General features: G+C 41.4%; 1 protein-coding gene across 2 annotated transcripts in view; it reads right to left on the reverse strand.

The window, feature by feature from the left end:
- INPP4B (inositol polyphosphate-4-phosphatase type II B) overlaps nt 1-27,442 on the reverse strand; it is a 517,613-nt gene that overhangs the window by 88,344 nt on the left and 401,827 nt on the right. For both annotated transcript variants that reach the window (XM_028521081.2, XM_028521080.1), the window contains 2 exons: nt 22,531-22,639; nt 4,886-5,063 (listed from right to left, as the gene is read on the reverse strand). In XM_028521081.2, the coding sequence (XP_028376882.1) occupies nt 4,886-5,063; nt 22,531-22,639 (287 nt within the window). The remainder of the gene's footprint in view (nt 1-4,885; nt 5,064-22,530; nt 22,640-27,442) is intronic.

Consider the following 27,442-nt stretch of genomic DNA (forward strand, 5'->3'; position numbering starts at 1 on the left):
CAACAGCCTTCTCAGTGTCTACAGAATAGGCTTTCTCTTGGGTAACTAGGATTGAGATCACTAGATCGTATTGCTTTTTTTTTTAGCTTTATGAGACAACTGTTGAAATGCTTTTTTTTTCATCATTAAGGACAGTAGAAGGCGTTGGGATATTGTGCTAATGTTGAAAGGATACAAGATTTAAAACGTGCGAGATTTTTCTCAAATATGCCGTGAGCACAGCCTCTAATGTTTGTGACAATATCCTTGTTGTTACTGTTGTTGTTGTTTACCACAGCACATTCCATTCTTTTCAATTCTTACGTTGTGAAGGTCCAGAACCATGTCTGTGTCGCACGTGTCCTACAGTGTCAGGTACCGCATCTCACACACTTAGGTGCTCAGTGTTGCTTTTTGACGAGCAGGATGATGACGATGACTATCGAAACCAGGTTTATTGGTCTCTGTGCAATGAAGACTGCAACGGGCATTTGAAACTGACATCACACATCTATCTTAACTATGACAGACAGTTCTACATTGCCTACATTTAGGCCCTTATTTTTTCAGTCTGAATTCTTTTATATTAGTTTTCTCTCTCTCTTTGTCCATATAGCATTGCATAATTTTAATCTAGGGAAAATGCATTTTTATTTCACTCAATTATTAACCTTTTGTATCTTATGTTAAAAATCTGGCCTATGCTTGTCTGTTGAAATGATTCATATAAACTCAGCTGTGTTTTGTTAGGATCCTATATCATAAGGAGCTGGCACAGGGACTTGGGTCCGGGCTCTATGATTCCAAGTGGTCAGCAAGCCAAGTGAAGACCTGGTGGCCAGGAGGAACGCCAGGTAAGTCGACAGCCAGAAAGCCACCCCCTCTCCACTCCCTACCCAAAAACAAGAGAGGCAGCTGGTTTCATCACCCTTCGTGCCGTCTGCTTCCTTGTAGATGCTGAAACTACTGACCCACATGGGCAGCTGACCAAGGCTTGCCCTCAACAGGCCCTCCCTAGAGTGGCAGTATAAGCAGTCTGCCATCTCACCCCCACTGCGCAGGCGCAGCTAGAAAACGAAGTCACCAGATCTTGAAATGAAAAATTCTGCAAGTCTGACGTTTCACAAAGCCCCCATTTTCCTGTACACCTGCGCTGTCCTCGGTTTCTAGAAGCGGCCAAGCAGAGCCAGCCCCTCAGCCAGCCCGGAGGCCCCTCGTCTCCTCTGGCTGCCTCCCGTGCGTTCCAGCACAGGCTCCATAAAGCCTGTCTGCAAATCCCTCGGGGGCTGCCTCTCGATCTCTATCTCGGGGAGCCCAAGCCTCCCAATCCCACCAACAAGATTAAATAATCTCTTTAATAGTTCCATAAACTAATAGGCAGCAAACAAACCCAGTTATACACCAGATAGTATACTAAGAATTAAAGTATTAGAACAATGTCATTGAGTTTGTGCACATTAGGACATAAAACATTTACAGACAGATTTTATTCTCACAAAACTTCACTTGTCCCCCCTGCCACCACTTCCCTGCTTGTTTCCTTAGGTCTATATGCTGTGTCTGTCTTAGCACACACGGGCCATTTGACATATACTACAATGGTAAGTTCACAGAACTGGGAGCCAGACATATTATAAGGCAAGTGATTTGGTGCTTATGTATATTTCTGTATCTCAATTTCCTCTATCGTATAAAATGAAGATATTAAAAGTACCTACTTCATGGATTAGGAAGATTAAATGTTAAAAATTTTAGTACCCACCTCATCACTTAATGAAAATTTAAGACCTTTTAGTAGTATATCAAAGTTAGTAAACTTCCAGACTAGCTATTACCATTATCCTCATGGGCAACATAACTATTACCATTAAGAAGCTTGATTGTCTTGGGAAGAACAGGCCTGCGTCTTAATCCAGGGACGCAGGGACAGTGACTGGAAGAGAGTACAAATTCAATAAATATTTTTAGTTTTTATAAACTGTGTGGTTTTTGTTTGTTTGTTTGTTTGTTTGTTTCTTCCACCGACAGACACTTAGAGGGATAGAATTCTCCTGGGAGCTGTGGTTCTGTGGCTTGGCCATCAGTAGCAGTAGAGATCATTTGCACTGCCTTTGGATCTACAAATAGCTCCTGCTCTGGGGCTCTCTGAATATGACCTGTTAGCCAGCTGGATTCTCTGTTGCCCCGTGCTTCCCCCCTACCTGACTCTGAGTATATACTGGGCTGATGCACCCATGGCTGTCATCTCCAGATGCATGTGTTTCCTAAGAGGAGAGATGCCGTCTCGTTACACAGTAACTGAATGCCTCCTGCCCCACCGCCCACGGACTTTCCCTCCGCCTTCCCCAGCGTCCCCAGTCTACCACAGGGAGCTCTTCCATGTTCGGCTGCTCAAAGGCTATACAACCTTTAGAGCTCTATGATAAGTGTGAACACAGGCAATCCCTGTTATGTATTAAACATCCTGTAGAAATGAGTTCCTAGGGAAACAACTCAAGTATTTATTTTTCCAAACATACCAGCTCAGATTCAATAAAAGAAACAAGGAACTATTGACAAAGAAAGGATTTTTATTCTCCAGCCCACACTTTGCAAGATCCTGACCTTAAAAACAAAATGTTTTAAGCTCAATTTTGCTAATATTAAATTATACTAAAATTTAAGATCGCAATAAAAACATTTATCTTCTATGCTAGATTTGTGGATCATACTTTATTCATTATTTTTTCCATTTTTAAAAAGTGTTTATCTGGCCATTGCTAGGGAAAAAAAACAGTCTCGGGGCATGGAGTCTGAACCACCAGCACCACGGCCAGAAAGACATGAATCACACTTCATTTTAAACCAGGAGATACCTACTGTCTTCATAGACTATGCAAAACTCTGTTAGCTTGGATAATTCTTTGAAATTCCAGCCATTCATTCTTCAAAAAAAAAAATGCATGGCTTGCAAACTTAAAAAGATCCTCCTGATTTTAAAGAGCTGACAGATTTATTAATAGATGAAGCTTGTCTACTCAGTAGGAAAATATAGAGGAAAAATCGGAGCGATGCTGAATTGAAGGAGGAGGAAATACCTGCCCTGTCTCCCCACCCAAATCACTGCAGCAGGTTGTAAATGATGCAGGAGATGACAAGCCCCTGCCCAGCGCACAGGAAGTGTATAAATTCTGCTCTGTGATCACCGCCCTGGTGTGCTCCTCACTGACATTCCCTGCTCAGGTGAATCCAGAAAGCCTCGCCTCTGCTGCAAATTCGAAAAAGAACTGAACCAAAACTGAAATCATATTATTTTACTCTACAGAATGCTCTCTTCATTTTTGCCCAGTTTTTGCTGGCCATAACTTATTATTGACTGTTAGATATATTTATTGACTATCAGAATACTTAAGTGTTGCAGAAGAGTTTGCCTCAAATTTCCTTTTAATTTAAAAAATGGATGTGTCAGGACCCATGTAGGACATAGGGGATACCAGACCGCTTCCTCCCTCCTTGGTTTCTGCCTCCTTGTGCCACAGCCCAGAAACTCCCTCCAGAAGTCAGCTGGTCACCCAAACTCGAACATGAACCTAGTTTGACTTGACTCTAGCTGCGTGGTTTTGCACATTTTTTTCACTTTTCAGAGTTTCATTCTTTGCCTCTGTGAAATGGAAATAATAGATATCCTCCACTTGAAGAGAAATAGTGTCAGTCTTAAATGAAATAGTGTCAGTCTTGAAGCCTCTAGCACAGTATTTGACAAAGTCAGTGCTTGTAAAATTTGGGTCCATTTTTCTTCGCTTGTCATGATGCAGGAGAGAAGGAAGGCTGCATTTTGAACCGGCACTCTTGGGTTTTGATATTTTACTTTTCAATTTATTAGATAATTCACTTGACCTTGCTGAATAGGTATTAGCTAATTTTAATAAACATAGATATTAGTTTTATCCTAGGAGAAAGTATATAATAATGCATACTTTAAATGAAAATGTATTATTATTACAAATTAGCATATCTAAATTAAAAAAATATATGGATAAGATCCAGGTTTCCATGAATTTATTCTTCAGAGATGTGAAGAACCACACTGCTATTTTACTGCAAAATGAAACCAGAGGGATTTTCTTTGGTCCATCCCTTCAAGGGCATATTTATTGAAAGTATCTCATAATAAATTGCAAGGTGTCCTCAGATTGCAGAGGCTAAGGATGGATGTATTGGAACTGGACATCAGGATACCCTGATTTTGCATTTAAAATCAAGCAACAATTTTGTCTTTTTTCTCCTGGTTCTCTGTGTCATCCTGGTGTCCTGATTAGTTATGGGAGCTGGTGGTGAGTGTCTGCCCAACACCAGACTGCCTTTCCTCTCTGCAGGTAAGGTGCTAAGTCACCTGTGGGAAAATTGGTCCCACTACACTTCAGACAGTAACTAGTATTTTGTATCTTCTCCTGGTAGACAGTGTTGAAAGGGAATCAGGCAGAGGAATGATCCCATGCCACTCTTAAGAATCCCCGTCAAACTCCTGCTTTCAAATGAAGTGACATTCCTATTCCAATGTATAGTTTCACAGGCATAAAACTTAGGTGGTCACCAGAGGAAAATAAAGCAATTTTCAAAGCCTAATATAATTCATTCTAGAAAACCATGAATAAAAGAAAATACAGGATGTCAAGGAAAAGGAAAAAAAATATATACCCACCAATAACAGGTTTCGTTTCCTACGAAAAAAAATAGCTCTCAGTAAGATTGGAAAAGAGCATGAGGCCGGTTCAGTTTGATCCTACGGCAACACTTGGCAGCTCACTTTTTAACATAGTCTGTTTTACATTTCCAGGTTCTATGAAAGGCCAGGTATGCATAAAGCGACAGCAATGGGGATTTGGGTATTTCATGTTCCCCACTGCAGGGATGATTTGGATCTTACTTTTTCAGAAAGCATCTTTAAGGAGTTCTTCAAGCTGTCTGGAGAACGCTGGCTTGCAGAATCAAGCAGGAGGTCTGCATGGGTTGCTATCAGAGGCTGGAGTTGATTGATGTTGCTGAGAACCTCCTTTGCTTTGGCTGTGTTTTCAGGTGAATAGTAAATAAACTGGTACCCAGTGCTGCAACACAAAGACAAAGGCAAGTTACGCACTGAGCAGAAAGAACGTTCAGCCCTTACCATCACGTGGGAAACGATAAACATAAGTCCACATATCATGAGTTCTTAGTGAACATATAAGAACTATTCTAAGAGATTCTTATGATGCCCCAAGGGATTTTTTAAGCAAAATGACCAACATATTTTTGAGACTCAGTAAAATAAATCCAGTCCTTATTCAACCACTAGGAATGTTCTTTATGATTACACGTGCCAAGTATTTAAAATCAAAATAAATTAGTATTAGGACTAATTTGTTGAGGTCACACAGTACAGAGGGAAAAGGCTGAGCCTTATATCCAAGGAAATCTGAATAAAAATTTGGGCTCTGGTACTTACTAGCTGGATGACCTTGAGCAGCCTTCTATTTCCTCATGAGGGAGGTGGCAATAATTATCCAAATAGTTATTTATAGTGATAAGAGGTGGGTAGGACCAGTGATCGTTCATGTGAAATGCCTAAAAGAGTGCTCAACAGAGAGCAAGCATCCAATGACGACTACCTGTATTCTCCCCCATGATACTTCGGGTGGGGGAAGCACATGTTAATAGCTGAGAAAGGAAATTAATGCCAAGTGGGCATATGGAGGATTTTATTGGCCAGGAAAAGGGCATTTCCAGCAGAAAAATGTCATTATGCTATTATCTCATCACCTTTTTTCCTGTTCCTTGTGGTTTTCAATTTGAGTTATGAAAAAAATCTAAAATTGATTGCGAGTTAAAGCATTGACCACTTGTATAACCATCATCTAGGAACCGTCAAGCATGGTATGGGGGTGAGGATTCCGTGGAGGGAAGAAATCTTCAGCCAGTTTCATTAGGAAAGAGAAAGGAGGCATTCCAGCAGGGAAAGGAATAAAATCGCCAAACAGCAGCCACCGAGAGAGAGAGAAGTCACTGTGGATACACCCACACACGTGGTGCAAAGCTCACTTACATCTCTCTACGTCCAGCGGTCGCAGCGCTTCTCACAATACCTTGCAAACGATGTTGAGTATTCGTGAATATTTTCTCATACCTTTACCAGCTAAGTTATTAAAACACCCATCATGCCATTTCTTCTTTTGAAACATTAGAATCCAATCAGAAAAATTCACAGTTAGGAAGCATTCTCTCCTTCCCTGGACACTAACAATTTTTGGGGGAAAGTATCCCTTTCTTCAGGGAGACAATATTCTTTTGCAAACACATGATGAATATTCCTCTGGTGCTCTTTATTTAATTTCTTCTTGCACAATGATTAAAAGGAATGTGTTTGGTTGCTTGAACTCTTCATGAGACAGGACAAGAAGTCAATGAGGAGTATAGGTTTATGAAGAAAACGCATTTCTAGTCTGTGACACGTAAGAGAATTTGCTCTCAATTTTGTAAGTGACTTAAATTGCAGAAGCAGAAGCTTAAACAGAAAACATGCCTTAACTACTTGGCATATGTATTTTAATGCAAATTAAGGCACTAGACAAATAACAATGGCAAAGAGGAGAAAGAAAACAATGTCCCTGCCAATTATCTAGGTCTCTTTCTGGCCCTTGGGATCTTAGGCAGGAGTGTGCCAAGGCCTTAAACAGAAATCAGGAACTGGGATGTCCCCCTGTTCATCTGTACTCGGACTAGATACAAGGTTTAATCCACCCAGCCTTCCAGCCTTCAGTAGACCAAACAATCCCACGTAGTCTTTGTAAAGACGAGGATTGCCTGAAGGTACTGACGGCCCCCAGGATGGGGTTGGTGTTTAAGGCCCAACAGCCCAGACAGCAGGGCGTGGGGCTTGACCACAGACCTGACCCGGAGAGCAGTGTAGTTGTAGCAGGTAGGCCACTCTCACCGATCTGCTCGTCTGTCATTGCAAGTTGCTCTATGATGTCATCTTCTGGGTCCTGGCAGGCCTCCCTAGGCTCAGCTCTTGCCTGGAAAGCCAGCCTTCTCAAGGCCGTGTGTGGTCTTCCACTTTCCTCTTTCCACACCTACTTCCGTTTTGCTGGCATCCTCCCTGGCCTCCCACACTCACTCCCACGCATCCTGTCCGAGTCCGGTCCCCACTGCCTTCTTTCTCTCCTCCTGCCGCGCTGTCCTGGCAGTCCACTGTCACTTGTTCCTGACATCATCTACTCGCATTATTGTCTCCTGCGTGTTTCTTACTCTCCCAGATCATCTCCTCTGCATTTGAACCTAACACACACACGTTCAAGATATATTTCTCACGTGTTCTTTTCTTCCATCCTAGTTCAGCTGTGCTCACTCGGGGATGAGGGTGGGCTCTGAGTGTTTATCTTTAAAAATGCAGATGCCCTGGCAATGCTGTCGTGGGCCATCCGCATAAGTCCCGGCCCTGCCCCTGAGACAGTCTCTGGTGGAAAGGACTTAGGTACCAGCCGTCCACTCTCCCGATTAGGTATTTTAATGATGCACGCCTTATCTAGTGAGGCTGAAAGATTCATTTTCCACAATAAAAGCCAAAGTCGGTGTCCAAGATGAAATAGTATGGTCTGGAAAAAAAATATCGCCACCACAAAATAACTTTAAGTCTACATAAATTTCATTTACCTATTCAGTGCCTTACTTCTTAAACATGTCATATATTTTAACCGTTATAGCTTCTTAAATGGAAAGTTATGAGTAAAATTTAATTATTGAGATAAAAAGAATATAGCTGAACTCTGTTTTATAGTGGTCTGAAATTTCAACCGAATGCAAACACTTGAATTAACTATCAATCAGAAGAAAACCAGCAGAAGAACAAAATATTTGCTTGGAGAAAAGAAATATTTTATAGGGTGTAAATAATATAGCAAAGCCTAGATAATGGAAAATTGAAATTGGTCCCATAATCATTTTCCACTGGTGAAACAACGGCTGTGTATATATGTGAATATATACATTTTAATTTAATTTATATTTATTCACATTCTTTAATATCACTTAATTAGAATACACACACCCTTACTCATCTGCGTGTGTGTGCAGGTTGTCACTGGGGTGTCACAGTTTGGAGATATAAAGAAAAATAGAGCACACAGTGAAACAACATTCATATTCATGTACTCAGATCGCCACCAAAACACAATGCAAACAAAGATGGCATGTTCTGGAGTCTGTGCACCATCGCAGGCTCTTTCTGCTGGTGCTCACTGAACCTCCTGGGTGGGCTCGCCCAGGGCTCAGCCCTTGGAGCTCTCTCTTTCCAATCCCTTTCTTCTTTTTTAAATCCTCATGTTCTTCCTAAAGAGTCTCATTTAATCCTGTGGTTTAAATCCCTCAGTTGTGCTAATGATCCCCAAAGTCACTTGTCTAACCTAGACCTTTTTCCTGAACTCCAATTAAAAAGAAAAGCACCCCCATGCCCCGGGCACCATGGAAGGCCCTGTGTGGGCAGAGAGGCCAGTCGAGAGGCATGTCCTACAAGACCCAGCACTTGCATGGCGGCAGCTGGCTGATGGAGCAGGCCGGCCTTTCTGAAGAAAATCCAAGGGTCATCATTCAGTCTGGACACCGTTTGGGACTATAACTGCATGGAAATGGGCAAGGTTCCATACAGCATAGCGGAGAAGCTTAAATATAGTGCAGTTATTTCTCGTGTGGAAATTACATTAGTCGCTGGCCTCACAGGGTTCAGCGATGTGCTTCAGGAACTTGTGGAAGAAAAAACAACTGTAAGAACTACACCCAAATTTTTCTGCTATTCCCCATGCAGCTTTCCTTATTTTATTTTATTTTATTTTATTTTATTTTACTTTATTGCTTAAAAAAAGCACTGGAGGAATAAAGTATTTGTTTTGTTTACCTCCTATGGATTCCACTCATATAATTAAATGAGTTCCATGTTCTAAGCTTAAACTGATGTTTATCTTTGAAACTACTCATTTAAAAAATATTGATTTCATGTTGACTTTAGAATCAGCATTTTTGAACAAGGCTTGATTTGGCCATTTTTTAGCTCTGTGACAAGTGGTGCCAATTAAGAGGGAAATCCTAAAATGCATTTCAGTTCACTGTGGCCTCCAGGGAAAATTGCCTACTGGCTCTGACCACAGGGCTCCTCCCGCCCTACGTTTTCACTTGTAAACGCCCACCTGCAGTTTCCTGACCAGTACGACCTCTTTGCTATGTATACATCCTTTCTTCAGCCCTGTCCTTGCCCTAAAAAAGTTTCCCAGGCACAGTTATATGACCTTTACATAAATAAAGCCTAATGTGTTTTCTTCACTTCCTTCCATTGCTCATTTCCACTTTATCCCCAAATTCACTTGCCCTGGTTTCCTTTGCCAACTTCCAAGGGGCTGGTCAGTTCTATTTCTCCCAGTCTGGGCACGGTTATTTTCATGCTCACTCCTGTAGGAGAATGTGACGGAGGAACACCCAGGCCAGGTCCTCCAATTGCTCCCATGTAAAATATTTCCCAGCTCCATCCTGGCCCGTATCCATTCAAGTGCCTAATCAAAGTATAAAGTATGATGAGGGGAACAACAGAAACCATTTCCAGATACATCGCAAAAACAAATGTTCCCTTTCTGGGGTGGTGGAAGTGGCACAAAACTGGATTGTGATGAGAACAGCATGGCTCTATCAATTTACTACAAATCACCGAATTGCACACTTAGAGGAGGTCAGGTGCATGGCGCAAATCACCACACTGCAAAAGCAGAGAACGGGACGGTGGCTGCCAGAGGGTGAGGGGAGAAAAACAGGGAGATTTGGTTAAAGGGCACAAAGTTTCAGTTATGGAAGATGTGTCAGTTCTGGGGGACTGATGTATGGCGTGGTGCCTATAGGTAACAACCCTGTATTGTGTGCTTGAAATTGGCTATTTTCAGGGTATTAAGAGGGTAGATCTTAAGTGTTCTCACCACAAAAACAAAGAGAGGTTAATTAACTTGATTATTTCACAGTGTGTACATGTACACGTATAAAATATCAAGTTATAGAACTTGAATATATAAAATTTTTATTTGTCAATTATATCTTAATAAGGCTGGTGAAAAATAAATGCGAATGTTCCCAGCCTATGATATTATAGTGCTGGTGATTATGGTTCTGGGAAGGGAATACAGAAAAACAGGAGGTGTAATGCGGGAGCCATTTTATTTTTTCCTCTGTCAAATCTGATAACGTTTTTTGAAAGGTCTCTAATAAAGCTAGTCATCCATACTGTAGAAAAGACTAATAATTCAAATCAATCTTTCTCTATCTCTCTCTCTCCTTTCTCACATTTTAATGGCTAATACTCACTGGGTCCGTACCACAGACCTAGCATCATGCTAAATTATTTTCAGGGATTAATCTCTGAAGAACAAATTTTATTCCATGACACAGATATGAACATTGAAGTCTGGTGGATTGAGTAACCTGGCCTGGACAGCATAGATGCTGAAACCAGGGTTCAAAACCAGGTCTTTACTATTACACGCCCAAACCCTTCATTATGTTTTACAACATCACGAACATGGCAGTGACCCATTTTAAATTTTGAAAAGTTATAACATGAACATGAACACAGGAAACATCTTTTCTTTAGTAACGTAATGGTAGAAACAGCCAATACATAGTAAAGTAATATATAATCTTAAAAGTGCTCATCTTATTCAAACAAGGCTCTTTAGAAAAGATGCATGATTCTGTATTACAACGCAGCTTTAACTAAAGTAAGGAGTTGAAGATCATCTCACAAGTAAGTTGCTCTCAACAAATAGCTCACAGCGGCTATGCGGCCGAGCACTGAGGGAAGCGAGAGGCCAAGCGGCGGCCGGCAAGGTGAGCAGCGGGTAAACCCAAGGACACTGTTCCACTACGGGCCACAGCGGGGCTGCTGGCAGAGGAGAAGGAGAAGGCAGAGACCTGGTTGGCCTCGCCACAACCCCCCAGGACCTTGCCAACCTAAGGCTCTATACCCTTGTGTGCACACATAGCCTTCAGGGCAGCCGTAGACGCGGGCCTTGCGTGCTAACCACGCAGCACTACAGCTCCTGACACTCCCAGCTCGGGCAGAGGTTTAAAAGTAGTAGCGAGAAAATGGAGACACTGTATCTGGACAACAATAAAAAATGTGCAAAAAAATAAAATAAAATAAAAGTAGTGTAAAAGGATGTCACATTGCATCCACCTTTTCTAGGCATTTGTAGTTGGAGATTTTTAAAATGTAACCTAGTTTCCCATAGTGGCTGGGAGTGGCAAAAGGGTTTCACAGAGCCATTGTTCTTGGTCTACAACTAGATGAAAAGGAGATAAAAAACAAAACCATCCTAAAAGAAATAGAGCTCTGTGCATATCTATCTGCCCCGCTCAAAAATAAACATATTATCCTTTTTTCTTCTGTAAACATATTATTCTTCCCTTGTTCACCTTCTTGACATTTAATTTTTCCTTTACACTTAATATGCTCTAACGGAAAATGATTCTACACTATAATAAATAGTTCCAATGACATGACACACGGGATCCCTTGCACGTGCAAGTGCGTGTGTGTGCAAATAGTAGTACAATCAGAGGGACTGCAAGGAAGTCTTCTGGAGAGGAACAACGGACTGACTCCCGTTTTTATCCTATAATCTCTCACAGTGAAAATTGGGGAGCCTGTCTAAAAGTCTCTTTGCACAGTATCTAAAAGTCTTCCTTCTTCTAGGTTCACTTTGTATCCTTAGATTCTCTGGGAGGATTCTCTAGGAAGGTTTTATTTGCATAAGTATCATTCATGGTAAATGGGTTCCTTTCATACCAGAGAAGCTGAATGGAGTTCTGGAAGCGAATGAGCAAAGACACGGTCCCCAAAGGGGGAACAGATTACACAGCACGACAATCTAAATAAAACAGTGTCTCGTTTCCACATTAGCAAACATATTATCGTTTCAGAAACATTCACCTATAAGTTTAGATTGATTTCCTCAGTGTACATTTAATGTCATGTAATCTTTCAGGCGCATGTTTTATGTACATCCCTACGTACTTCATAACCCACATGCTAATCAAAGTGACTACAGAGCGTTCTACTTGAGCGATGTAGAATATTTTGCTTATCTATTCATTCAAGTTGTTTCTGTAGTTTACTATTATGAATAGAACTAATAAACATCTTTGAAAATTTTACTGTTTTTCCTTTATTATTTTATTGTTGGTGTATCCCTAAACAAGTGGTTTCCCTGAGGTGTATTTGGGAGGGCTATGAACAAGGTTAAAGTCCTAGAAATATTTTTGCTGACTACTGGACACAGCAATTTTAGGCAGACGAAACTAGTAACAGGCCTGGGTGCAAATCGTCACATCGATTCGTGTTTTTCTTAATAGTACACACAAAGTAATTTACTTTTAAATTATATTCTTTAAAAAGCCCCAGAGAAACTGAATGGGGCAACTTTTGAAAACTTCTATCTGGTAGGTGGCAAAATCAATTCCTGGAAAGGTCATCTGTAACTAATATTATTCCGCAGAACTAACAGGGTCCATTCACGAAGAACACGGGTTCTGGGCGGAACACCTGCTGACGGTGGCAGGGAGAGCTGGTACAGGAGAACCGGAGAGGGAGAGAAGTGTGATTGTCCATCTCTGGCTCTTGTTATTGGTGTGGGCGATTCCATTTCTGAACCTCAGTGTTCTCATCGACAGAGATTCCACACTATTTCTAACATTTAGAACCTTCTTTATTGAGAAAAACATCACAGACTCATCCAAATGATTTTCTTGTTTCCCAAAACTTCTTATCGCCTTGAACATAGACAACCGGCTGTATTGACTAAGCAAGGAAAACAAATGATTTGTGACCTGTACTCCTTTCCCCGGTGGCCTTGGCATTTAGTCAGTTATAGAAAACAGAAGCCTGAGGCTCCTGCACCCGGCCTGGTCTCGCTCACGTCCTCGTCCAGCTGGATTTAATTCCTGTAAAGTTTCCTAAAAATCTTTAACTCAGTAGTCACTATTCCCTCTCCCCACCACTGTTATGACAGCCTAATTGTTTGCCCTTCTTAGGTTCTCTACACACTGTCACTCAAAATGCAAATCTGCCCTGACGGTGTGGCTCAGTGGGTTGGCTGTCCTCCTGTAAGCCAAAAGGGCGCTGGTTCAATTCTGGGTCGGGGCACACGCCTGGGCTGTGGGCCAGGTCCCTGGTTAGGGGCATGCAAGGGGCAGCCCATCGACGTTTCTCTCCCACTCTTCCGCCCTCCCTTTCCTTCTCTCTAAAAATAAGCAAATAAAATCTTTTTTTAAAAAATGAAAATCTGATCATGTTAGTCCTCAGACAAAACCCGTCAATGAGTCCCCTAAAGGGTGAGCTACCAGGCCTTGGGGTAGCAAACAAGTGTCCTTGAGGTCTGGCCCCTGTCTCCTTCCCAGCCTCAGACCCTCTCTCTCTTTCCCTTCCTCTTTCTCCTCATTGCTCTGCCAGCTGCTGTCTCCCCGGGGTGTCTGAGCCCAGGTTCGGTGAACGGCACCGCCACACCCAGGCACCCTGCAGAGAACCTGGCTGGGGGTCTTGGTCCCTCTGGAATTTTACCTCCCACTCAAGATGCACACACGACCCAAACAATTGCCAAGCCCTCCTAAACATCTCGTAGTCAATCTCTTTCGATCCATCTGTGCTGACAGCACCGCAGGCCAAGCCATCTTTCTTCTCCACAGGTTCAATCAATGCCACTAGTCACTCCTCGCTAACACAAGCCTCACGACAGGGAAGAGGACACAGCAATTGTTCAGGCACATTCCCATCTAACAAAGATTTTGCAACAGCGCCATTTTTTCTCATGTTACACAGGGCAATTGTATCATTTTTCCATGACACAGATCCCAAAGTTAGTCCCTTTACTATAATCTTGCAAAGAATGAGATCCTCTACAGTTAGCATCTACACTAAAAAAATACTGTATTTTTAAATTTTCTGAACAGCTATTTGTAGATGACTTTTTTCTTGCCATTCACTGCCTTTGGAATGATAGATATTAAGTATCTAAGCTAATAGCTGCAAACATAGTCTGGCAGTCAGTCACTCAGTGCTTGAACTGATCCCAGCCGTCACCCTTGGATTAAGGCCATACTAGTTGAGGTGATATGGCCGTGTCATGGTTTAACATCTTTTCTAGTTTAAGATGAAGGAGAAATGCAACTCCTGACTTACAGAAAATAATTCCTCAAACCATTGTACCTATTCATATTTAGGTTGGCTATTTTTATAAAAATCGCCACCTTTCTCCTTTCAGAACACACAATAGTATATTTTCCCTTCCTCCTGAGGCTCAGGTGAACACTATACGCTAGTACTTGACAAATGGCTGTTCTTAAACCCCACGAGAGACTTTCCACAGATGCCTCTATGTTTCCGTTCTCTAATTCCATGGCCACTCCCCGTGCTCCCTACAGAGTCCGGTCACGGCGATCTCTTCGGGCAGAGAGGAGACAGCCCCGGGTCGGGCAATCTTTTCACTTCTTTCATTCCCTCCCTTGCATTTGTTTAGCAAACACTTATCAGAGCTGTTCCTGGGGACACGGGGGTCCACCAGACGATGCCCCTCCCCTCCCAGCACGCACGATCTAAAGGGGAAGGCAGGCAGTTGGAGGGCAGACGTGGTCTAGCCCAGGAGCCAGAGACGGCTCGCAGGCAGAACCGAAACTGAGGAAGTTCTGTGAGGTTCACAGGGTGACAGGAGAGGAAGCTGGAGAAAAAAGCAGGGCTGGGGCACCCCTGCGTATATTACACACCTTAGACTTTATACTCCAGGTGCCAGGTGGCTAAGCAAAGTTTGAAATCGTGAAGTCACTAGGTTGTATTGGCCTTTTAGAACTATTACCCCAATCAAGGTGAGAAGAGATGGACTGGACGAGAGCCAGCCTGACGAAGAGAGTTGCAAGGAGACACGGAAAAGATGGGTGATTCTCTGAGTTAGGTTAATCCTAGGCCGTAGTTCATTGCCGAAATGAATGGCTTCCTGAGAAATAAGAAGGGAGAACTGATAGAATTGATTTTGGGGGGAGGTGGGGGAGGAGTGCAAGGGAAGAAAAGTAACCAAGAATTGCTCGTGTCTAAGCTGAACATGCTGGTGACTTTTATTGACACAAGGAGTCCTCAGGAGAAGCCTGAGGGTAAGGGGTGAGTGGTGACTCCCTCCATTGACTTGGAAGGGCTTGAGTGACACCATTAGTGGGAGGCTGTCCGCTAGACGGCTATAAATAGATGCCTGGGCCTCAGGAGCCACACCTGGGCTCAGTGCAGAGACGCCAGCTAAAGACCTGTGCTCAGAAGACGCGGCAGATGTGTGTCTTATGCACATAGATGCAAAGTTTTGCAGGGAGGATAGTATGGCAGCACCTCTAAAAGTCAACAACCTCAACCAAGCAATTCCACCTTTAAGAATTTATATAAAAGAAACACTCGTAAATTTTGAGAGAAATTTTGAGAATAAGAGTGTACCATACAAACGTAGTGGTTATAACAAAAATTAGAAATGGTGTAATGATCAGCAATATCATTTGTATTGGTTAGATAATTATTCTACATGCAATCAATACAAACCTACTTAGCTTTTAGAAAGCAGTACATCTACATGTTTTGAAATGGGACATGCTTAAGACATTTTGAGTGAAAATATACCTGTTTATGGCTTTTGCATATCGAATGGCTAAAATCATTAAGCCCTCATTATATGCTAGGGGGCGTTATACATTTTTTGCTGAGTGTGAAGTCATCAAATTTTGAGAACAACCCTGTAAGCGAAGAAGTATTTTTTTCATGCTGTGAATGAGGAAACAAAAGTACAGAGAGTGGAGGGACTTTGACTAAGGTCACAAAGCCTGTAGGTGCTCAAGCCAGGATTTAATTCATAGAGAAAGTAGAGTCTACTAATTACCTGTGATGAGAGCTTCTGCCCTGCCCCACACTGGGGGCCAGGACAACTAAACTTGAGTTATAGAAAAGTCAAGAACATTACGTCCCCATGACTGAATGTGTGACCTTGACTCCTAAATGCTGAAAACTCAGATAGCTGGATGCCTAGAAGAAAATGCATAGACAAATGCATTAAGCTGCTCCAATTGCTTTATTCTGGGAAGAGAGCATGAAAAGGTAGGCTATTCACATCACATGCTTCTTTCTTCTTGGAACTTGTGTGCTACAAGCACATTTTACTTGTATAGTTAAAATGAGAGGGAAGGAGCAAGCTGCATTACAAATTCATTTAGGATCATATGCAACTCAGCAAAAAATCCTTCCATTCCTCTGGAGCACATTCAGTTCAGTGCTTCGAGAGCCTCATCATTTAGCTGGCACAGTACGCCCGAGTCTGAACACAACCAGTTCACTGAAAAATTCTCTTCTCTCCACACTCCAGGTTACAGATGAATGAGATAAAACCCACTAATTCTTGAAGATCTGATGTTGTGTACAGGGGGCTGCCTACAGGGAAGTACACCTGGAGAATACCAGCCTAGTACACGGCATTGGCAGACCTCGCTGCCTATTTGCTCAAATATGAGCTGAATTGAGAGCTAAGAGTCGCTGAGGAGGGACTGACTCAAAGAAAGAAAAGAATATACCCCCAAGGAATCGAGTTGTAATCTACACAAAGGTTTAAATTCCCATCTCCTTGAAAATGACATATTGTCAGCTACTAGATACAGTTCAAAAGAAAAAGGAAAGGAATGCTGGGATTTTATTCATGCTTATTCTTATTTCCATTGGGCCTGTGTCATACTTTTTTTGTTATATAAAGTACTTTTTTTAAAGAAAAGAAAATGTATTTGAAAATGAATAGGACATGAATTTTAGCTATCACCTATAAGACTGATATTTTTGTACACAAGTTTTGGTGTATTAGGAATGACTTCCAAAAAATTGTAAACACATATTTTTAAGTGGAGGGCATTCAATTTATACAGGGTGGGGCAAAAGTAGGTTCCTAATCGTGAGTATACCAAACACAGTTTATTTTCACATTATTATGTATTAATTACTGTATTATTTTCGACACACACAACTGTAAACCTATTTTTGCGCAACTCTGTATACTTTGAAGAATTAGTCATTTTAAGTCATTTGGAATTTTTTAATTTATAACAAAAAATAAAAAACATTGTAAGTGGAAAAACAAACTAAAAAAGAGGGCACCCATGTGTTGCCGGTAAATGCATTGTTGAGAAAGAAGAATATGGGTGGTTTTAATCCCTTTCTTTTGGCTTTTTTACAGTTTCCAATAAACATATTTGCAAAATTGGAAAATTATCAATAGAAAGTTTTTATTAAAAATACATTATTGCATAATAGAAATATTTCTACTTCAAAGATAGATGACACGGTGGCAGACTGAACAACTCTGCCAAATTTCTGACAGGAGATCAGGCTAGAAGAGTTTTCAAGCAAATTCTTTGGCAGCAGCTGCCTAGTCTGCTCACGTGCTCCTGGAGAGAGTATAGAAGGGGGGTCGTTGCAAAAATTCTCCTACAGTTCTGCCGAGAGGCCTCAGCTCTACGCTACTCACAATAAAGGTTCATTGGTTTTATTTCCCCTAAATTAAGCAGTGGTTAGTGATTCCATCAGAAGAATGTATTTCAAAGATATTGCATCCAGTTCTCTCATTTCTGGTTTATTGGATGCTGGCTACACCTTAGGCTACAGAGAGGTCCCTGGTGCAGTATTTTCCTTTTTTCCTAAGAAGTCTCCTATTTATCACAGAGCATGAGGAAATATCTACTTTAGCGCTCCTTACAGTAGTAAGGAAACCGTTCCTCAGAGTTTTTGCCATGAGGTGGAGCAACCATTGATCTCATAAAAGGAAAGTCCGCTTTGTTTAACTCTTTGAATCACTGCTTCACTTTCCTTCGGAAAACTCCCCTAAATTCTAGTATAGACTCAAGTTGTTGTAGGTTCAAGGAGAGCCTACAATATTTCTATCGGTAACATTTTAGTTCGTTTTCCTTATGACTTTTCCAGATGATTACTTCCTTTCTTCCATGTGAAGTTGTGGGGTGGTAAAGGTTGATTATGATCATCTGGGACAGATGGGTGGGGACGAGCAACGGTACACGTTCAAGGTCGGCACATCACCTGTGTGCCATTAGGATCCTTTGCAGCGATTTCCCTCTGAGTTCATTGCAGATGAACAGGTAGATCACAGGGAATGAATATTCTCAGAAAGGAGTTAACAACATCCTTCACTGGCTTTGGGTTTTTTTTTTGTTTTTTTTTTACAAAGGCTCTTGGTTTTCATGAGATGTCTTTTCATCTTAATGAAAGAACTATGCCTTCAGGTCACGGTCCTACTGAGTGAAAATTCTGGCTGAATCTGAAGTTCCTGCTGAAATCAGAAATGATCAAAGCAGGAAAACAAGCGGTAAATCACTGCCTCCAGGATGTGTCGATGTTTGATGTGACGGGTGAATCAGAGGTTACAAACATCCTGGTCTTTAAAAAATATACGTGTGATTATGGTTTTCTTCTCTTAGAAAAACCTCATGTTTATAGCATGAAAACCTCTAGAATATGCCCGCTTTTATTTGATTGGATATTACTCGGTCCAAATGTTCACAGATCAAAATTCTTACAGCTTTCCTCCCATTTTGTCATTCCATTTGCAACTGTTGAATGAGTTTGGGATTCACTAAACAAAAATTTGTATTGAGCGGGTTGTCATACTTTTCTACATTTCAACAAATATTCCCTTACGTAGATTTTCTTTGCTTCTGATACATGCCAATTAAGGTTGGATACATTTCTCACGTTCACCTCACCTGTGTCACTATTCTCCTCTCTATTCTCCACACCCTTCACCTGTCCTCTCCCAGAACTATTCACTCACACCTATGGTAACCCTAGCTATACATGAGATGCACCTGGGAAGCTCTCACAGCGCACTGATGCCTGGGCTCCATTCCCAGGACTTGCGCCTAATCTGACTCGGGTGACATTATGGCATGCAAGAAATGTTTTTAAAGCTCCAAAGGTGATTCCATCGTGTGGCCACAAGTGAAAAATCCTCGGTGTCTCTATGGATCTGTTGTATTATGATTATTTGTGAAACCTCATTTCTCACTGGAATTTTTGGCATGTTAAATCAGAGACTATGCCCGATGCACTGGTGAATTCCAATGCCTGTTGAACTTGATCTATGGAACACATGTATGCTAAGTACCCTGTGGAACACCCCGGAAGACCCACAATTCAAGGGAGTGTCACCTTTTACTCAAAGACAGCACAAAGTGTTATGAAATTATCCAGTAAAGACAAATCTAACACACCATAATTGTGACCTAGTAAGACTATAAGAGAAATCAAAATAAAATATTGGGACACAGAGTCAAATCAACTTGAGAAATCAGGAAGGCATAATGGAGGGGGGGAAACATTAGGATCAATCATGTGTAGAATTTCGAATGGGGCTGTGTATGTAATTTTGACAGAAAGAAATGTAAATGGAGTGGAGACGAGAACAGAACAACTTCTAGGAGGAGAGAACAGAGTGAGGAGGAAGGAAGAGGTACGAAAGTGTGAAGCCCATTAAGGAAACGGTTTTAGAGCATTTAAGAAGCAACTACAGCAAGAAGGGTCACGGTGGTAGGAAGCTGGTGGGGTGAGTTCACGGAGGCTTCAAGGGCCCAGTGGATGAGACCGGCCTCCGTGAAGGTTTCTGAGCAGGGGAGTCATGTACCCAGATATCTGTGCTTTAAAAAAGTCAATCGGCCTAATGAATTATCTTGTAGCTTTTAAAATACATTTTTATGAAATATGAATTACATCATGGGAATACCATGAGCAGGTAAGGCCTTTTTCATGCTAAAACCCTGTTCATTATGTGGTCAATGTGTTCATCAAACAAGAGATCCCTGAGGGATCGGCACATAAATCACTGTACTCGGGTGACAATATTTCGTTGGCTTAGCGGAGAAAAATACATGAAGGTGAAGAAGTATGATGGCTATGGCAGTTCCCCTAAAAAACTGGACTAAAAGACTTTGGGGGGTATCAAAAGAAAAAAGAGGCAAAGAAAATGTTCTTCACTTAATGTAATTTTCTGCACTACCACACATAAGTGTGTAAGTTGAACTTAGGCATTTCATATAGTCACATTTACTTCCTCTCCACGATTGCTCTTGACTAGCAAATGCAATATCTGGGGCTGAGAAAACCTGCAGAAAAATAGCTTGCACGGTGTGATGTCACTTCAGGCCTAACGCCTTTCCCGGGCCAGCTCGCACCGGGGTGGCAGGCCATTCCCACGCTCACCTGTGCGCTGCCTCGCAGGCAGGTGAGATTGTTCATCCCCCACCACTGTGCTGGGGATAGCACTTTCCAGGTCTACACCAGGTTATCTGTCCCACTTCTTAAAAAATTCCATTGTATTGACCAACAAAGCAATAGGCTTTTTAACACACAAACAACCTAAATAAAGCAAGTCAAAGTTTGCAAGCATTGGACACAATTCTCTCATTTTAAATTCAATGCAACAGCTGTGTGTGTTTACATGTATGTGAACACTCCAGTGCGAAGTGAAGAATGCTGAGGAATTCGGATATCCATGAAGATATTTAAAACAAAATATATTGTTCAGAGTCTGACGACACAGCTCAGCATTTGTGTGCGCCAGCGGCATACAGCGATACTTAGTGAAATAATATGGAAGTTTCCACGGCTCATATACCGACGCTCTATAGGTTCAAACGGACCTGTGGATAGTTTTCAGTCCTCTAAGTATGTGATGCACTTTAAAATTGGATTGAGAAAAACAAATAAATTATTCTCAAGGTAGAGGTGTCCAGTTCCAGACAAGATGGAGTAAATACAATCTATTTCACTTCTCCTGCTAATCACAAAAAAGACTTTAGTCAAAACATCTAAGTCATTTATCAGAAGAGTCCGAGAGCAAAGGAGGAAGGACTGGCTGGGAGCCCCAGGAGCCAGAGAATGTCAGGGGAGTGAGTCTATAGGGTTATTTATTTATTTTTGTGTCCACTACACATCCCCAGGGTATTAGAGAAGTCCCCCATGCAGCTCAATGCCACCTCAACATAGAACCCAAGAACAAACAAAGGACAGGTAAAAGGGTGGTCCGATACAAAGGACACTTTTCACCATACCTGCCTATTCTGGGGGTGACTGTCACAAAAACAGCAATGTCGTTCCCCCTCCACTGGAAGGATGGCACGGCAGGGGGTCAATGAGAAACACCATCCCCGGGAGGAACCAGGGGCAGGAACCTATATTCCACCCCCATTCCTATTTGACTGATGAGATGGCACCCTTTCCCCCAAGGGGTCTGCAACTGAACTCACTTCCAGCTCTTACCTAATTCACGGGGCTTGCCCCTACCCCCACCCCAGAGCCCCTTGCTGGGATTCTGCCTTCCTCTCCCGGTTACAAGGATGAGGTGACAGGACTAGTTTCTGCAGCGGAAGGGACAACCTGCAGGATTTTCTCTGTGGCAATGGAACAGTTCTCTGTGGTGGCCACTCTCATGCACACCTGTAATACAATTTCACTGAACTATGTACCTCCCTCACCAAAAACAAAAACCCAAACCTGGAGACATCTGAACATTGCACACCTAATAATAAATGTATTGTGTGGCAAATGTGATAAAACTGGAAAAAAAAGGAAGGTGCTGGTTTTGCTACTCGGGTACATTTTCCAAATACTATCATTAAATCAATTATGATGGCAGATACTATTTCCCCTGACCTTTCAAAATTCAGGTTGTTATTCTAAGAGTGGCTACTTGAAAAGAAGAGTTACCGTTCACATCAGGGTCACACTCTATGGTTTCCGTAAGTGCAGTCAGAGCCAGAGAATGTCAGAAGATAAACTTAATAAACCACTGACACAATGTTTTAAAGTGGCCAAAGACACAAAAAATTGACAAAGTATATTATAAGCAACAGTAGTAATACTTTGGGTCTGGTACCATACCTTTTCCCTAAGGAATTGAACATTTTTCTCTTTTCATCTCATTATGTAACTGACCATGTTCTGTACTGATGTCTCTCTTTTCAAATGGCACAATTAAATGACAGGGCAGTGCACGTGCCTTGCCTCAGACCACATGGGAAACCACCCGTAGGGTGAGAGTCGGAAATCAGGACTCCCTCTCTGCCTGCAGCGTCTGGCTCTGTAGTTACACGAGACTGTGTTTGCAGCTGCATCCCTACCTGAACGTCATTCCACTGAATGAGCAATAGTCGATCCCAGGAAACGATCTATTTTTAGTAGCTTTGTTCACACAAAAATTTCCTGCCAGCAGAGCACTACGCAATAAGCCACATATTCAGGCTTATTAATTCTGATTTAATTTCTGCTCCAGTGTTTTTGTTTTGGAAACAAAACCCAACATCTTTAAGTTACGAAATGGTTTGAGATACAAGCACTATTCATTGTGATGGACCACGCTTCTTTATTCTAAATGTAGCATAAAGTGTATAAACTTCCCCAAAGGGAAGATAACACCATTCATGCATCTTGTCGTCACTTACTTTCTTCTTTCTGTTTCGAATCGGTGGAGTAGTTTCCGAAGACCGCCATTCTTAAATCCCTGAAAGTGGGCAGCTGGGGCTCCCACGGTGATAACATCGTAGAGAGCATCTGGAACAGGAATGGACAAGGAGATAGATGGACACTTGGCAAACATTTCTCTCCCGCACGCTGTTTGCACAGGAGCATACACACTGTCAGAAGTTTGAGGCGTTATTCTGTTTAATTTTGCAGAAATAACTCTGAACTCGCATCTCAAGGGGGCAAGAGGAGCTAATCCATCTTTCTAAAAGCCACCTGTGCACCTAAACAAGTTATAATATTTCCCTGATTTATGACTACATCTTAATTATATGCTACTGTGTAGAACAGTATGTTCTCTCATTCTTCTGTGTACTTACTGAGATAACATGCTAATTGGCCTTTTGTGTATTTTACTTTATTGAGTTTTGCATCATTTACTTCCAATCATACTGAAATTCAACAATAATGAATCTTATAAACGAAATTTACAGAGAAAAGAAGCATTTTGGTTCAAGGCCAGAACAGTACTAGTGCATTTTTTAAAAAATCTGTATAGAGTGGTTCCTGCCTGTGTCTACTAAATCTTACTCAATATTAATGCATGCTTTTGCAATTTCCTTCAGTGACACAGAAAGAATACACAAAATGTCTCTTGATCTATTTTCCAGCAAGATACTTCTTTTTTTTTAACAAAATATCCATACATTTAAAATTGAACCACAATCCTTTGATCTTGAAAGCCATCAAGTTTCATACATATTAAGTTCTGGGCTTCAAAACACACCATCATTTTTACAAATATTCCCATAAGAAGGAAGACTGAGTGAATGCCCCTTGTTAAACTACATTTTATTGAGAAACCTAGTTTCATAGTAGATCCTTCTCAAATTGATTTTGGTATTGATACATTGGCTGTTTTTCAGATCTCATTTACAGGGAAAATGTAAATTATTTTGTTAGCTTCAGGTAAACACCGTGACTTTTCCATAGTGGTTCGATCAAATGCACCTGTAATATTTTTCTTACTAAAAAAGTCTTCAAAATGCAAGGTCACAAAAAAACAGAATACAACCCAAATCCATCCAACAATAAGGCAAATACTGAACAGCCGCTTAATAGATTACTGGAGTGGTCATCTTTTGCCTTTTTAAAACATCCTTAATGAAGTAGAAGCCAGGTTATCTCAAAATAACAGAATATTAGACTTCTGTGAAATTTAAAGATTTTTTTTGTCCAGGGACTTTTAACCTAAGCCTAAGAAATGGGTTTCAGGTGTCCATGAATAAACACAAATTTTACAAGCGCTGCTGTTTTACTTCCTGGAAAGCGGTCACAGCTTTCTCTGATGGTCATGAGATCACCCCCAAAGTTAGCAACTCTGAATTTGAGTCCACCTTCGTGTATCTGCTCAGAGACCCGAGGGCCTTGAGACGTTGCCTGCTTTGTCTCAAGTCCCTGAGCCCGCAGACTCAAGATCTTCAGACCTCTGCCTCCAGGACGGAGAGTCAGTGGTTTAAGTGACTGTCACCTGGTCCTTGGCTCAGGATCCCAGCTCTGCCACCTGGAAGTGCTGTGGCATTGGGACAATTACTTAACCTCGCCAAGTTGCAGTTGCCTCAGCTAGAAACTGGAGCTGAAAGTAGTTCAAAGGGATAAGCATTCAGTATTACTTATGGTTATTGTTTCTGTATGAAGTAATCCCCACCAATCAAGCAAAGAAAGGTGATATTGGAACTTGGGCTTATTTTGCCACAGCTTTTCAATCTGAAAAAGAAAGTGATACTGAGATCACTCTTCCGAACACACTCAGTTCCCAGGTTAATGCAAACTAAATGCAGAAGGGGAAGTCCTCATGACGCTGCAATGAGCCATGCTGCATTGCTGCTAAACCTGGGTGACCAGCAATCCCAACTGCATGCAGAACTACCTAAAAGCTGCGTACGCATGTCCCATGAAGCCCAAACAAAATGCATGCCTAACTCAATGATTAAAAAAACACAAACTCCTGGCCGGTGTAGCTCAGTGGATTGAGCGCGGGCTACAAACCGAAGTGTCGCAGGTTCGATTCCCAGTCAGGACACATGCCTGGGTTGCAGGCCACAGCCCCCAGCAACCCCACATTGATGTTTCTCTCTCTCTCTCTTTCTCTCTCTTTCTCCCTCCCCTCTCTAAAAAAATAAATAAATAAAATCTTTAAAAAAACATAAACTGTAGACTCACTAGATCCAAAAAAGTTTGTTGCCCTTCCACCCCCACCCAGCAAGAAGGGAGGAATGAATGTGAGTGGAAAGAGAGAGCATTCTTGATGGAGGTTCACACTTCTTACTTTTGCAAAATTTTCAAACACATGTGACGACAGACATGCTGCTAGGGCCCACTGGGAGGTATCGTATGAGGCCCGGGCACATGAAGGGCCCTGGACTGAAGTCTTATTAGCTTCACGGTGAATCCGTGAGCTTCTGCAATTTCCAAAACTGCTTTCCAGGTGCAGCAGCCTTCTCTTCCTTCATCCACCCCAGTAATCACGGGATCCCGGTGACCTTGGGAGGAGCCAAGAAACTCTGAAGGGGCAGGTCAAGGATGAGGAGCAAGCTGCTCACACTCCATTCACAATACAGCTGTTTATTTATTTTTAAATCTAAATGAAGGAGTGTGTGTTTCTTGACTCCATCTACACTAAAAAGCTTGCAACGTTATGAACAACCTCTTTCCTATCCAAAGTTTTGACTTTTACTTATTTCCATTCTATTTTCCATGTATGAACTCATCCCTTTTGAGATTTTAACATTGCATTTGTACTAAAGCCTAACATATCTCCATTTCTGGCCAGCTGTGACCTCTTCACCGTCAGATAATCCAACTGCTAACTGCTTTATGCACACCCCTGAACGTCAGCCAGCTGCTAGGGTTAACCTGTTCTAACTCTTCCAGTCCACCCTTCCGCCCTGGTTTCCTGGGGCCAGTACAGATGCCACATTCCCTTCAGCCTTCCAGATCAAACTTCTCAAGGTCCCAAGATCATTTTAAATGACTTGCTTTCCCTTAACATTTTATCTGATACATTCCAACAACTCTGCTCCCCAGATAGTGTTCTCTCTAATCACTGTGAACTCCCTTTACTCTAATTCTAACCTTCCTCACTTCATGTCGGATCACGACAGCCTCTTCTGTCTCGGCTTCCCTGTATCCACAGCGTGGATGGCTTCTCCTGTGTGGTCGGGCATTGTCACCCTGCCCAAAACACAGGCTTCAGTTCCCCTCACATATGTCAAAGATTAGAAGGACATTCAAATGTCTCAATGTCATGCATACTGTAGGTGCTCAGTAATTGCGAATAAATAAATAAATAGTTGAGGCTGAATTCATTTTGTCTAATTTGTCTTTAGATTATATAGGGAATTACTATTCTTTTTTTTAAAGGATTTTATTTATTTATTTTTAGAGAGGGAAAGGAGGGAGAAAGAGAAAGCGAGAAACATCAATGTGCAGTTGCTGGGGGCCGTGGCCTGCAACCCAGGCATGTACCCTGACTGGGAATCTAACCTGCGACACTTTGGTTTGCAGCCCGCGCTCAATCCACTAAGCTACACCAGCCAGGGCTGGGAATTACTATTCTTCATTGACGAATAAAAAGTTTAAGCTCACTATCCAGAAGAAAAAAATATTGGAATCTGGAATATACAGATCTTGACGGGAATGAGACAACCATAAATCCCTCCATGAAACATATTCAGTAAAAGAACAAGGAGAGCTTATGATTACCTACATGCAAACAATTCCACTGAGACCCTTTGTGCACAAAGATCAACTCCAAGCAAATTAGAGCCTTCAACCTAAAACTGTAAAAGTTTAGACCTAAACTTTTAAGACTAAAACTGTAAAACTAAGATCTAAAACTGTAAAACTCCTAGAAAAAAATAGAGGGAAAATATTTCAGAATATCGGTCTTAACAATGATTTCACAGATGTCACACTAAAAGCACAAGTAACAGAAAAAAAAAGGTAACTGGGACTACATCAAACTAAAAAGCTGCTGCTAAGGAAAGAATGATGTAAAAAAGCAACATACTAAATAGGAGAAAATATTTGCAAACCATGTATCTGATAAGTGGTTGCTTTCCAAAATATGTAAGGTACTCCTACAACTCAACATAAGACTCCAGGAAATTCTAATATTTTGCAATTGTTATTTGCTAAATCGCCAGTTATCAATATCACTGTACTGAACCAGCTATCTATTTTGCCCCCTTCACCATTGAGTTTCACTTGCTATTAATTATTACAAAAACAGTAGCTAGATCTCTATGCACCATGGGACTTATTTCCAGGTTTCTGAGTTAATGAAGAATGATATACAGTCAAAGTACTGTGTTCGTTCTTGGTTGGAACAGACATGCTCCTTTAAGTTTAGTTAGAACTAACATCCACTGATTATTTCCTTTAGGAGGGAGCACATATATCAAAAATAATCAATAGAAATAAAATTCTATGATAATAATCTGATTAGTAATATTTGTCTCATTTACAAAGTTTCTTCACTTTATTCTGCTCTTTAAGGTATCTAAAGGTATGTGTGATATCCTCGTGATATGAATAGGTATCTTTGTGATAAGAATAGCCCTTAACCGTGTATAATAAAAGCTTTCCGATTTTGGGTACTAAGAAACAATTTTAAAAATTTAGGTAGGCATGTTATTTTACAGGAAATTTAAGCAAAAAATGTTAAAGGTCCTTTTCTCCTTTCATATAAAATATAACCTGTATGTCTTCTTTCTTCGATATTTCATACCTCAAAAATTGTCCTTGGCTTTGTGAAAATGTCATAGTGTGCATGATAATAGGGAAGTAAAATTCAAGTTGAAGCTCATCAAGCTAAAGATACTAAGTTGA

This window comes from Phyllostomus discolor, chromosome 8 (genome assembly GCF_004126475.2).
Source record: "Phyllostomus discolor isolate MPI-MPIP mPhyDis1 chromosome 8, mPhyDis1.pri.v3, whole genome shotgun sequence".
Classification (NCBI taxonomy): Eukaryota; Metazoa; Chordata; class Mammalia; order Chiroptera; family Phyllostomidae; genus Phyllostomus; species Phyllostomus discolor.